The sequence below is a fragment of the Nomascus leucogenys genome, chromosome 17 (assembly GCF_006542625.1).
Source record: "Nomascus leucogenys isolate Asia chromosome 17, Asia_NLE_v1, whole genome shotgun sequence".
Taxonomy (NCBI): domain Eukaryota; kingdom Metazoa; phylum Chordata; class Mammalia; order Primates; family Hylobatidae; genus Nomascus; species Nomascus leucogenys.
In genome coordinates, this window is record NC_044397.1 from 57405350 (window position 1) to 57419295 (window position 13946).

General features: G+C 38.7%; 1 protein-coding gene across 1 annotated transcript in view; it reads right to left on the reverse strand.

The window, feature by feature from the left end:
* ABCA13 (ATP binding cassette subfamily A member 13) overlaps window positions 1-6998 on the reverse strand; it is a 489071-nt gene extending 482073 nt beyond the window's left edge. The window contains exon 1 of the mRNA XM_030795834.1: window positions 6904-6998. Within this exon, the coding sequence (XP_030651694.1) occupies window positions 6904-6972 (69 nt within the window). The 5' untranslated portion in view covers window positions 6973-6998. The remainder of the gene's footprint in view (window positions 1-6903) is intronic.
* Between the last annotated feature and the right edge of the window lie 6948 nt (window positions 6999-13946).

The following is a 13946-nucleotide window of genomic DNA, read 5'->3' on the forward strand; positions in this document are numbered from 1 at the left end:
ATTTTCTCTTTTCAGCCTGACAGTCAAATTGGTAAATGAGAAACTGGATGGCTTGTCTTTGAAATCCAGTCAGTTTTCCATACCTTTAGAAGACTGGATAATCTCACATTCTTTTTTTTTTTTCATTTTATTTTATTTTATTTTATTTATTTTTATGTTTTTTTATTTTTTTGAGATAGAGTCTCGCTCTTCACCCAGGCTGGAGTGCAATGGTGTGATCTCGGCTCACTGCAGCCTCTGCCTCCCAGATTCAAGTGATTCTCCTGCCTCAGCCTCCTTGGTAGCTGGGATTACAGGCACACGCCACCTCACCCGGCTAATTTTTGTATTTTTACTAGAGATGGGGTTTCACCATGTTGGCCAAGCTGGTCTCAAACTCCTGACCTCAGGTGATCTGCCCTCCTTGGCCTCCCAAAGTGCTGGGATTACAGGTGTGAGCCACCACACCCGACCACTATTCTCACATTCCTAAACTCAGGCAATGATGCAGGACAAAAGAGATGCTCACCGCACAGCCAGACTCTTAATGAGACACTGAGATGCTTTCACTGCAAGGAGTTCCCTCACTGCCCTTCAAAGTTGTTTTTTTATACATATTTGGTTGTTTATTTAATCACTAGTGCTTTGAGAGAGGATGTAGGAGGAAAATAAAGCTGAAATTAAAGGTTTAGAAGCACATTAGGATCAATTGAAATTAAAGAAAAGGCACTGCTGATACCATGACTGTGAATTAGGAAAAACCAACCAACCCCAAACAGCTTAGAGGCCAGCCCATGCTAAAAAAAAAATACAAAGGGCGGTTTGCTTTTATTAATTCAGTTTCTGAATTGCTTTTCCTAGATCACTGCTCTTAGTAAACCTGAGACACACTCAAATGGCCCTCAGTGGCCTCGCAGTGACTGAGGCAGTTTCCTCCCAGGGTCCAGCGCAAGGCGAGTCCTGAAGGCCAGGGCAGCCCAGGCCAAGCCCCAAATCCCACAGGCTCCCGATTTAATGACAAGTAGGAAGATCATCAACTTTATCTTCTCATCTAGCCAAACAGAAGTTGAATTACTCTACATTTTATTAACGAGCCCTCAGTGGGAGCTTCGAGTTATCCGGAGCACCTGCACTACTGTATGACTGCAGCCAGAGAGGGAGAAGCCATCATGTCAGTCATCCGTGTGGCCTAATCGCAAGAAATGTGTCACTTTCGTGTAAGTGCTGGAAACGAGAATAGTTCAAGGGCTCCCACACCACCTGAGGACCCTCTCGCCTCTCACTGCCTATCTTGTCCCGCAGTGCTGGAGTCTGCAGCTGAGCAGGTTTGTGTATGGAGCGCCCCTGGGTGTGGGCCGCTGCTGAGAAGTGGAGCAGAAAGTGCACTGGCTCGCAGGTGGCTGCTCAGCAGCACCCCAGCCCCACTTCTGACCCGCAGCCAGTGAGGATGCCCTGACCCCAAGGACCTCTAGCCATAGGAGCAGTTCAAGACTAGTTAATTCAAGACTTTTTCCAACCTGACTATGAGAGAGATCAGGCACCTCACCTTTTAACTTCTGGCGTCTGCTGATTCCCTTAGTAAATCCTTATAGCAAATTTGACAACAAATAGTTGATGAGCTATAACATGTAACTATGCAAAGCCAGTAAAAATCCAACCTGTAAAACAATGTTCAAAAGAAATGAGAGATACTTTACTTCTGAGGCTTGATATCTGTAAATTTTTTTCAATTTCAGAAAAATACAGAAATTGTAGCTAGCAGGATTAGTGTTTGCAAAATAAAATTATTCTTTGTAACGCCAAGTTCAGTTTTAAGCAGCTGATTTCAGTAATAGACAAAAATCTCAAAGAAATGAGATTATTTTGTTTTAGAAAAGAAAAACACACACACACATATACACACAAAAGCTCTGAGGTTTGAAGTAGTTGAAACTTGAGAATGTTTCTTTACATCTTAAAGGAAAAAAAGTGATTTCCAAGGTAGTGATCTTGGAAAGCTCCCTACCTAGCCCCAGGGTAGATCTCTAGGAGGTAGATAGGCAGAGGCAGAGCCCAGCAGGGACTCAGCCTGGGTTTGGGTGAGCTGACTCAGGTCTCTCTAATGCCAGGTCAGAGGATGAGCATTTATTGAATAATTCTTATTCATGACTGAAAGAAAATATGCATTTTATCACTGTGGCCTTTTAAATCAAGAATGCAGTGCTTTATGTATGGTAGACATCTGGATATCTGTCGCTGGGTTCTGGGGTGTGGTTTCCATGGGCAGAAGGATGTTCCTAGTAAAACTGTGGCCAGTGTAGTTTTGTTGTTTCCATTATCCTCTTCCAGCCCATGGTTGGAAGACAACCATGAGTTTTTTAAAACATTGATGTCCTTGTGTTAAACTATGCTTCAACCCTCCTCCACTAGCCCAAGTCTTCAGTAAAATTGGCCAGCCAAACCCAAAAAGCTGGTATCACTTACAGGATATCGGCTTTCATTAATGGAGTAAGAGATCAGAGTCCTGTCCAGTTGGGCGGGGAGGGAAAGGACTGAGTAGCAGTCACAGGAGGCAAAATTCAGAACAGAGATCCAAGGTGTCAACAGATGTAGGATCCTGGAGACAAGAACCACCCTGTGAATGGTCACTGCTCCATGATTTGAAGGATAGGTTAGGGGAAGTGTGCCATCCACAGTACACAGGCTACAGGCTCAGCTGCTCTGTTCAATATTAAAACATGGGAGAACCCAAATAGACTGCAGAACTAAGAGCTATCCAAGGAGCTTACACTTGGCTTACATGATTTTCTTCTTCTTCTTGTTGTGGTTGTCATTAATTCTTTAAAATAAGAAGTAGCTGGTGAAGGTAGGGGGAGGGAGAGAATAGGGATAGATTTAAAGGATACAAAATTACAGCTAGATAGGAGGAATGAGTTCCAGTGCTCTGTATGACTGTAGGATGACTATATAGTAACAGTGATATATCACATAGGCCCGGTGCAGTGGCTCACGCCTGTAATCCCACCACTTGGGGAGGCCAAGGGGGGTGGATCACCTGAGGTCAGGAGTTCTAGACCAGCCTGGCCAACATGGTGAAACCCCATCTCTACTAAAAATACAAAAATTTGCTGGGCATGGTGGCACACGCCTGTAATCCCAGCTATTCAGGATGCTGAGGCAGGAGAATCGCTTGAACCCAGGAGGCGGAGGTTGCAGTGAGCCAAGATCATGCCATTGCCCTCCAGCCTGGGTGACATGAGCAAAACTCCGTATGAAATAATAATAACAATATATCATATAGCTTCAAATTGCTACAAGGAGAATATTGAATGTCCCCAACACAAAGAAATAATAAACATTTGACATGACAGATATACTCAGTACCCTGATCTGATCACCATACATTATTTGTATTGAAACGTCACTATGTACCCTATGAATATGTGCAACTATTATCTGTCAATTTAAAAAAATTAAAATTAAAAGAAATAAAAAATAGAATAAGTAATTAATTAGATTGATTTACAGTTGGAATAAAATGTAGAAATTAATAGAAATTCATGTGGAAAAGCATGGCTCAAAGCCACTGAATATTTGCCAGTGTTGATGGTATTGCACTGGAACTATCCATGGGGACACCTGTGAGGCAGCGTCAACTGATCTCCACCTGCCCAAAAGCAATGTGTCCTTACCTTGACCCAGAATCTTCTCCAGGAAACTTATTCAAAAGAAATGATCCAGGAGAAGGTGTGTCCTTCATGCATAATGATGTTATTCATAACAATAAGAGCTGGAAAGAACCTTAATCCTCAACATAAGGAAACCCAAATAATTATGTGTATACAGCTGATGAACTGTTATTCAATAAAACCATTAAATAAGAAGACCTTACAGTAGCTTTTAAAATGTTAGGCTTCAATATTAAGTGGGAAAAAAGCTATGACTTTAATTATGTAAAAATATTGCATTATGCATGCCTGAGGATAAGAAAAGACCACAAAAGTAAGTTAATTAGAATAATAAAATTTTAGATGACTTTAAAATGTTCATCTTTTGTTTTAGTACTGTTTTTACAATAAATAAAAATCAAGAGGAAAAATAAATGGTATTAAAATATTTTAATATTTAATATTAATATTTAATATTTTTAATATTAAATATTAATATTTAATATTTAATATTTTTCCAAGAATAGTAGAATTTTAACAATCTATAAAGTTAGGTATTAAGATAAGTATGATGGGTACTATTTATCCATTATTCTATTTTTTTAAATTTTTGTTTGAATCTATAATAAAATGTTTTTTGAAGAAACTATAATCATTAAATATAATAAAGATTTTTAAAAAGTAAATGTAAAACCATTTGCTTTTTATGAATGATACAAATTATTAAATTATCACATGTATGCTGACACTATGTACATCTATTATGCATCAATTTAAAAAAAAAAACCTAAAAAGAAAACCCAGTAAATGTAAAAACAGACAAGCTTCCTTCATCTAACAAATAGTTCTTGGCTTTATTCACTAAATAAACATGTATTTGAGGCCATTTATGCACTCAGGCAGTTTGGTTATTCCACAGTTCATGCCAACACCTCACTTCCATAGTTCAAAAACAAAGAATTTACATATTATCATTGGAGAATGACAGAATGCTGTGAAAAATAGGTCAGTTTAAAGACATTCACCCAGAGGGGCCTGCCCTCAATATTTCCACTGTAATAACATTAAGATATGTAAACATATTCACATTGTATCCCCCTGGAGTTCTGTTCTAACCCAATTGTGCAAGCCATGAACTGAGAGTTACCCTGTGCCTCCTCTCCTCACAGCCCACAGTTCATGTCCACAGATGTCTGAGGCCACCCATTTCTACCAAATAAGAAAACAGCTCCCACTCCTATACCAAGTACTATTGCAAGCACATTACATGTACAAACTCATTTAATACTTGCAAACAATTTCATTTTACAGAGAAGAAAACCAAATTTAAAAATTGCCTGAAAAAGTAAACTAGTAAGTGGCAGAGCTGGGATGTGAACCCAGTCAGGCAGCTCCAAATTCTATGCATGGAACCACTTGTGTTGTTTCTACTCTGGTGCTATTCTAGGCATTGCTATAATGAATAACCTTGTACAAATATCACTTCCCATTTGTGCAGGGACATCTGTAGGATATATCCCAAGAGGTGGTTTCATTAAATATTTAGTTGCATTTTTCGTTGCTTTTCTCTGAACAGACTATAGCTCCTTGTGGCCGGGAACTCACTTTTCTTGTTCACCCACTATCTGGCACATAACAGAGATGCATAAATGCTTTATTCCTTCCTTCTTTTACTTATTCAACAACTATTTACTGAACATCCAATGTGTGCCAGGCACTGTTCTGGGTGCTGGAGAATACACTGGTGAACCAAGTGGGGAAAATGTCCAGCTCTCATGAATGTAACATACTAATGTAGGATCCAGAGGCAATTGGCAAGTAAGAAAATCTGTGGTGTGTTACAAGATGATAAATACTAAAGAAAAATAAGGCAAAGAAATGTGGGATGCAGGAGTTACCATTTAAATAAACAGTTACCAAACAAATAAAACCTTCTGATGAGGATGTGTAAACAGCAGCAGTTAGCAGCAAAAGTGATTGTGAAAATTTTTTAAAACTCAAGTGTCCAGTAAGGAGGAGTAGGCAGTCTGGCTACTTCGGTCACTGAACTGTTTTGAGGTTGATATGCATAAAGCAGAAAGAGTTGATATGCATAAAGCAGAAAGTTGGTGCCTGGGAACCAACTTCCACCTGTAACAAACACTCTTTCATGGGAAAATAGGCTAATTCCCTAAAACAAACTTACATGTCAATGAAATACACTGTTTATAAATGTAAAGCTACCTACACAGACACGAGCACAACTAACAATCGATGAAGAGTATCTATCTCTTCCTTTATTTTTCTCACTTCCTTTATCTATCTCACTCCTTTATTCCTGAACTTAAAACTTTTGTACAAACTTTCAACTGAAATTATTTTGATCCTAAAGATCACATAAAAAAGAAAACATCTCCTTTAACATGCACTTTATTTCAAGACAGAGAGATAGAATGTTCTGGCTCTGAGGATTCAGCAAAATGTAATTCAATGTCAGTTACTGAATCTCTTCAAACTAAAGCATTTGTCGGCAGAAAAATCCCATAGGTTAACTGTAGACCTTAAAATCAGAAATGATGTAAGTAAATTACTGCACATCTACTTCTCCCAAAAATGACATTTATAGGTGTTAATGTTTATATAGTGGCATCAGGAATAAAGTTAATCATAATAACAAGTAATTGATTTCTATTTCATAAAAACATAACACAGGATATTTCTTAAGTACTCACACAAGTTTGATTTGAACAATTCCAATCTGCTTAGGAAAATCTTGCTAATATAATTTGAATACGGTTCTAAGTAGATGTGAATTAACACTAAAGATGTGACCCTACAGAATAACACTGAGTGGGTGCGTCATACCCTGCTCTGGTGAGGCACATTGTGCAGTCTTGTGCTTTGGAGTCAGTACCTGTAGCATTCTGCTCATGCATTAAATGCAGCCAATGCTTTGTTCCTTAAACCTGAGAATTCACTGTTCAGTTTTTACAATGAATGCTTAGAACACAAATTATAGTTCAATTCCACTTGTTTTTTTGTTTGTTTGTTTTTAGAATTTTTCTAAATTTGCCCTTTTCTGATAAATTCTTCAGCCTTGATTTCATGCTGGTCATTAAAGTGTTCAGCTACTTTGGCTCTTGAGACAGGTTTTGATTTAAAGTAATCCAACCTCCCCAAATTCCCTGCAGCGTGGGTGTTTTTACCTGCCAAGAGGCACAGGCAGGCAGGCAAGAATAGACCCTGATCTCGCTCCACACCTCACTGGAACCTTAGGAAAACCAAGGCAAGCACTCACCGGGTTCCTGAGTCTGCAGAGCCAATTCTTCCACAGCAGGGCTTGGAACTGGTGCCCGGCATGCCCCATGCCTGCTGCTCCCTGCTCTCAGTCAGGAAGCCAGCCTGTAAGGATGGTGCTTATATCTGCTGGGCTCAAGTGAAGGCATGTTTCCTATTAGTCAATTCTAACAAAAGTGAGTGATGCAAGAGAGATTACTGGTGACTGAATAAAACAGGCATCAGATGTCCCCTCTTGTTCTGCATCTGCGGAGAAATCTTTTCACTAGCTGTTCAGTGTTTCGGGAGGGTTGAGTTACAGAAAGTCCCTTTCTCGGGCATACACACATACACAGAGAGGGCGCCCTCCCTTTCCAAGAACCCACACGACTGAGCTGTGCGACAAGAAGTAATACCCATATTTACCATTTACCTCCCTTTTTTTCTGGATATTAATTAGATGGAATTTTCCTTTTTTCTTCTGAAGCATTGGTTATCATACAAATTTGCCAAAATATTTCAATTTTGGTGGTCTCATGGCAGAGAGTTTGAAGGGAAGGAGATGGAGGCAGTGTTGGTGTCTGGGGGAGTTTGGGGAATGGGTGACTCAAGCTCCACTCTGCTACTGCACCTGCACTTCATACTTCTCCTTCACCCATTTCCTCCAAAAGGATCAGGATCTACGTTTCAGATGGTATCAGGTGCAGACGTGGCAGGACTCAGCAAGTGGCCTGTGGATTACCTCTGAGTCCTGTTTCATTCCTACACACTTGCACTTTCTAAGTGGCATGATGGATTCAGCTCGCCAGCTGGTGGCTCCATCGTCCTGGAAGTCAGGCCCTCTTGAGTTCCTGTTGCCCCCAGTTGTGGTCAGAAGGATTTCAGGCAACCCAGTCTGTGGTCTTCTATTTCATAAAGCAATTTTCACAAGCTGTGAATGCTCGATAAATGGCTTTTGCAATAGGAAACGGGGAACACAGGCTTCAGCAAAGAAACTGACTCAATTATTTTGTAAACTTGTTTGTTTAAAGGATGCCTATTTTATTTTTTGTTACATGACTGGCAGCACTAGAGTGAAGGCCATTACTTAGCAGGATGGGGCCCAGCACCCATAAGTGGATTTGCCTGATCCCCATATGACGTTCTCCCTTGACCTGTGACTTCTCAAAGGTCTTTGGGGTTGCCTAAGTATCGCTACTCTGGTTCTCTTTGCAGATAACATCTAGAACACCTTACATTACAAGTAATTGTCATAATTTTTTAAAATCTAGTATAAGAAAAAGCCTCCAACCACAAGGTTTTTCTCATGTTATGTCCATAGCATCCAGTTTTTATGCCGCTATGCCGCAATTATGCCAGAGGCATAAAAATTATCTCATCCATGACCTAGCCATCCCATTACTGGGTATATACCCAAAGGATTATAAATCATGCTGCTATAAAGACACATGCACACATATGTTTACTGCGGCACTATTCACAATAGCAAAGACTTGGCACCAACCCAAATGTCCAACAATGATAGACTGCATTAAGAAAATGTGGCACATATACACCATGGAATACTATGCAGCCATAAAAAAGAATGAGTTCATGTCCTTTGTAGGGACATGGATGAAACTGGAAACCATCATTCTCAGCAAACTATCACAAGGACACATACTGGGGACTGTTGTGGGGTGGGAGGAGGGGGGAGGAACAGCATTAGGAGATATACCTAATGCTAAATGACGAGTTAATGGGTGCAGCACACCAACATGGCACATGTATACATATATAACAAACCTGCACGTTGTGCACATGTACCCTAAAACTTAAAGTATAATAATAATAAAATTAAAGAAAAAAAGAAATTAGAATAAAAAGAAAGTCAGAAAGTTAAAAAAAAAATTATCTCATCCATTGCTTTCATGGAAAAATGCTGTGTTAGGGTTTTCAGATAAACAGAACCAATGAGTGATTGATTGATTGATTATAAGGAATAGGCTCACACAATCATGGAGGTGGGCAAGTCCTAAGATCTGCAAGGTGAATTAGCAAATCAGAGACCCAAGGAAGCCAATGATATAGTTCCAGTCCAAGTCCAAAGACATGAGAACAGGAAAGCCAATGGTGTAGTTGCCATCCAATGACTGGGAAACTTGAGACCCAGGACAGGCTGGTATTTCCATAAAGTCTGAAGGCAGAAAAAAAAAAAAGCCAATGTCCCAGTATGAAGGCCATCAGACAGAAATAATTATCTAACTTAGGGGAAGGTCAGACTTTTTGTTCTATTTAGGTCTTCAACTAATTGGATGAGACCCACTCACACTAGTGAGGGCCATCTGCTGAATTCAGTCTACCTACTTAAATGTTAATGTCATTTATAAACACCCTCACAGAAACTCCCAGAATAATGCTATATTTTGTTCTATGTTTCAGCCAAGAAAACAAACAAGCAATTAGAGTCCTTCCTAGCTCCATGAGCTGCCTCATTAAATGCAGAATCACTGCTTAGTGACCCTATATTAGCAAATTTGGCCTGATCCAAGTTTATGTTCCTTCCATCATTATCCCACACCCTTATATCCATTTCCACAAATATTCCCCAGATTTCTGCTTGTATACATTAGAAAACTCAAATTGTCCATTTGATGTATAGTACACTTCCTCATGGTTTATACCTTATATCTCCCCTTTGGGTGCTGCTGGGACTTAATCTAGTTATAGGTCTGAAATGAAAGAGGAATGGTGGGGGTGGGTTCTGAGGAGAAGCAGAAGTGCCTTGCATGGCAACTGCCTCATGGTAGGACATTACAGTTTTCTTAGGCAAGGCAGGGTTAATCCCCTCAGACATGGGGTAAGAGACTGCTTCCACTAGGACTGGGGAAACTGCCTCCACTTGGGTATGGAGACCTCTTCCACATAACAAAGAAGACATTATTTAGGGGCTCAGTGTCCCCAGCTTCATCAGGTTCTTCCCACATATCTCCATTCCAGCTTTCAGCACCGTATTCCCTCCAAATCAATGCCTTTACTTTAATAGTAGACACCCTCTAAGACTAGCAGTCAACTTGCATTGTAATTCAGCCAGTTGCAAGATGAGATTCTGGTTTGATTTTCTGCAATCTCAGCCCTGCAGCTACAAGAAATAAGGGTCTCTTTTGGGGGCACACTTAGAAACTTTCAGGTCATTTATGCAGCACTTCAGCTGGGAATTTGACCCCTGAGGACATCCTTTTCTTTTTCCATTTTGTCCAGCAACATTAAAAGCAACCAGTCAACCTCATTTTACTCATGATTTTCACAAAAATGTTGGAAAGTATCAAATACAAGATTATCCAGACCCTTGCTTCTTATAAGTGTTTGATTAGAAGCATCTAGTGGTGATATTTTGTACATCTCTATTGCCACATCATGTCATGGACCACCAATTTTCTCTTTACTAGAAATAGAGTCAATAGTCTTTAAATCTAATCAGATTAGAGATTCAATCCCAGAAACCTCAGAACCTATTTAAGTCTATCCTTAAGATTCTCTCCCTCCAGAATTATTCTTAGTACCAAAATCTGTATTAGGGTTCTCCAGAGAAACAGAATCATATGCATATTTATACATATAAAGAAATTTACTATAAGGAATTGGCATAAGCAGTTATGGAGCTGGGCAAGTCCCAAGATCTGCAGGTGAGTCAGCAACTTGGAGATAACGGTGTGGCAAGTTGGAGAGACAATGGTGTAGCTCTAGTCAGAGTCTAAAAGCCTGAGAACCAAGAAAGCAATCGGTGCCACCTAAAGGCCAGCATATTTAATAACCACAAAAAGCCAAGTCTTCAGTTCAAGTCTGAAGGCAGAAAAAAAGCTGAGGTCTCAATTTAAAGGTCATCAGGCAGGAAGAATTCTCTTACTCCTTTTTGTTCTATTCAGGCCTTCAGCTGATTGGATGATGCCGACCTACATTAGGGAGGGCAGTCTGCTATATTCAGTCTACAAATTCAAATGTTAATCTCATCCAAAACACATTAACAGACAAACCCGGAATAACGTTTGACCATATATTTAGAAATCCTGTGGCCCAGCCAAGTTGACACATAAAACTCATCATCGGAAATGCTATGAGTTTGGTATTTACATTTTTTTAAATTCTAGTTTGTGCTTTAGTTACATATATTTAGTTGCAAGGAGACAATAGCATTTTTGTTTTGTATTGTTTTGTGTTGTTTCTTTCCTGATCTTTTTTAAAATAATGGCAATTATTATTTTAGATTCAGGAGTTACACATGCAGGGTTGCTATCTGGGTGTATTACATGATGCTGAGATTTGGGGTCTGATTTATCTCATCAACCAGGCACTGTTCATAGTACCCAATAGTTAAGTTTTCCAACCTTTGCTCCCTCTCTCCCTCCCCCTCTAGTAGTGCCAGTTTCTATTTTTGCCATCTTTATGCCTATAAGTACCCAATGTTTAGCTCCCACTTATAGGTGAGAACATGCAGTATTTGGTTTTCTCCTCTTGCACTAATTTGTTTAGGATAATAGCCTTCAGCTATATCCATGTTTCTGTGAAGGACATGATTTTATCCTTTTTTATGGCTGTGTACTATTCCGTGGTGTATGTGTACTACATTTTCTTTATCTGTTCCACCATTGATGGGGATCGTGGTTTATTCCATGTCTTGCTATTGTGAATAGTGCTGCAATTAACATATAAGTGTGTGTCTTTTTGATAGAACATTTATTTTCTTTTGGATGAATACCTAGTAATAAGATTGCTGGATTGAATGATAGTTCTGTTTTCAGTTATTTGAGAAATCTCCAAACTGCTTTCTACAGTAGCTGAACTAATTTACATTCCCACCAACAAACAGTCTATAAGTGTTGCCTTTTCTCCAAGCCTGGCCAGCATCTGTTGTTTTTTGACTTTTTAATAATAGCCATTTGGACTGATGTGAATTGATATCTCATTGTGATTTTTATTTGCATCATTCTAATGGTTAGTGATGAGGAGCACTTTTTAATATGTTTATTGGCCATTTGTATGTGTCCTTTTGAGCAGTGTTTGTTCATGTTTTGCCCACTTTACAATTTTTTTTTTTGCTTGTTCAGTTGTTAAATTCCTTACAGATTCTCCATATTAGATCTTTACCAGATGCATAGCTTGCAAATATTTTCCCCCATTCTGTAGGGTGCCTGTTTATTCTGTTGATAGTTTCTTTTGCTGTGCAAAATTTTTTTGTCTAATTAAGTCCCACTTGTCAATTTTTATTTTTTTTTTGGTCGCAGTCTCTTTTGAGGACTTAGTCGTAAATTCTTTCTGAAGGCCAACATCCAGAATGGTGTTTCCTAGGTTTTCTTCTAGGATTATTATAGTTTGAGGTCTTATATTTAAATCTTTAATCTCTCTTGAGTTAGTTTTTGTATATGGTGAAATGTGGGGGTCCAGTTTTTTTCTTCGGTGTATGGCTAGTCAGGTATTGCAAGTGTATTCCAGCAGCATTTATTAATAGGGAGTTCTTTCCTCATTGCTTATTTCCGTTGACATTGTCACAGATCAGATGGCTGTAGGTGTGCAGCTTTATTTCTGGTTCTCTATTTTGTTTCATTGGTCTATGGGTCTGTTTTTGCACCAGTACCATGCTGTTTGGTTAGTATACACATGCAGTATAATTTAAAGTGGAGTAATGTGATGCCTCCAGCTTTGTTTTGCTTAGGATTGCTTTGTCTATTCAGGCTCTTCTTTGATTCCATATGAATTTTATAATAGTTTTTTTCTAATTCAGTAAAAAATGACATTGGTAGTTTGATAGGCATAGCACTGAATCTATAGATTTCTTTGGGCAGTATGGCCATTTTAAACAATATTGATTTTTCCAATTCATGAGCATGGAAAGTTTTTTCATTTATTTGTGTCATCCATAATTTCTTTTAGCAGTGTTTTGTAGTTCTCCTTGTAGAGATCTTTCACCTTTGGGTTGGGAGTATTTCTAGTTATTTCGGGTTTTGTGGCTATTGTAAATGAGATTGTATACTTGATTTGGATCTTAGCTTGAATATTATTTGTGTATGGAAATGCTACTGATTTTTTTACATTGATTTTGTATCCAGAAACTTTATTGAAGTTATTAGTACAAGTAGCCTTTGGAGTTTTCTAGGTATAGAATCATATCAATCATCAACAAAGAGAGATAATTTGGCTTCTTTTTTTTCCTATTTGGATACGTTTTATTTCATTCTCTTTCCTGATTGCTCTGGCTAAGACTCCCAGTACTATACTGAATAGGTTTAGTGAGAGTGGGCATCCTTGTTTTGCTTCACTTTTTAAGAGGAAAGCTTCCAGCTTTTGCTCATTCAGTATGTTGGCTGTGGGTTTGTAATAGATGGCTCTGATTATTTTGAGATATGTTCATTTGATGCCTAGTTTTTTGAGGGTTTTTATCATAAAGCGATGTTGTAGTGCATCAAAAGTTTTTTCTGCATCTACTGAGAAAATCACATACCTTGTTTTTTATTCTGTTTATGTGGTGAATTGCATTTGTTGACTTACATATGTTGAATCATCCTTGCATCCCAGGAATAATCCCTACTTGATTGTGGTGAATTAACTTTTTGCTGTGCTGCTGGATTTGATTTGCTAGTATTTTGTTGATGATTTTTGCTTTTGTATTGATTAGAGATATTGACCTGAACTTTCCTTTTATCATTGTGTCTTTTCCAGATTTTGGTATCAGAATAATGCTGACTTTGCAGAATGAGTTAAGGAAGAATCCTTCCTCTGTGATTTTTTGGAATAGTTTCAGCAGAACTGGTATCAGCTCTTCTTTGTAGGCCTGGCAGAATTCAGCTGCGAATCCATCTGGTCCAGGGTTTTTTGTTTGTTTTTGATTAGTTTGTTTTTTATTACTAATTCAGTTTTGGAACTCATGCTTGCTGTTGGGTCTGTTTAGGGTTTCAATTTCTTCCTGATTCAATCTTGAGAGGTTATGTGTTCCCAGGAATTTATCCATTTTTTTCTAGAATTTCTAGTTTGTGTGCATAGAGGTGTTCATAATATTCTCTGAGGGTCTTTTGTATCTCTGTGGGATTGGTT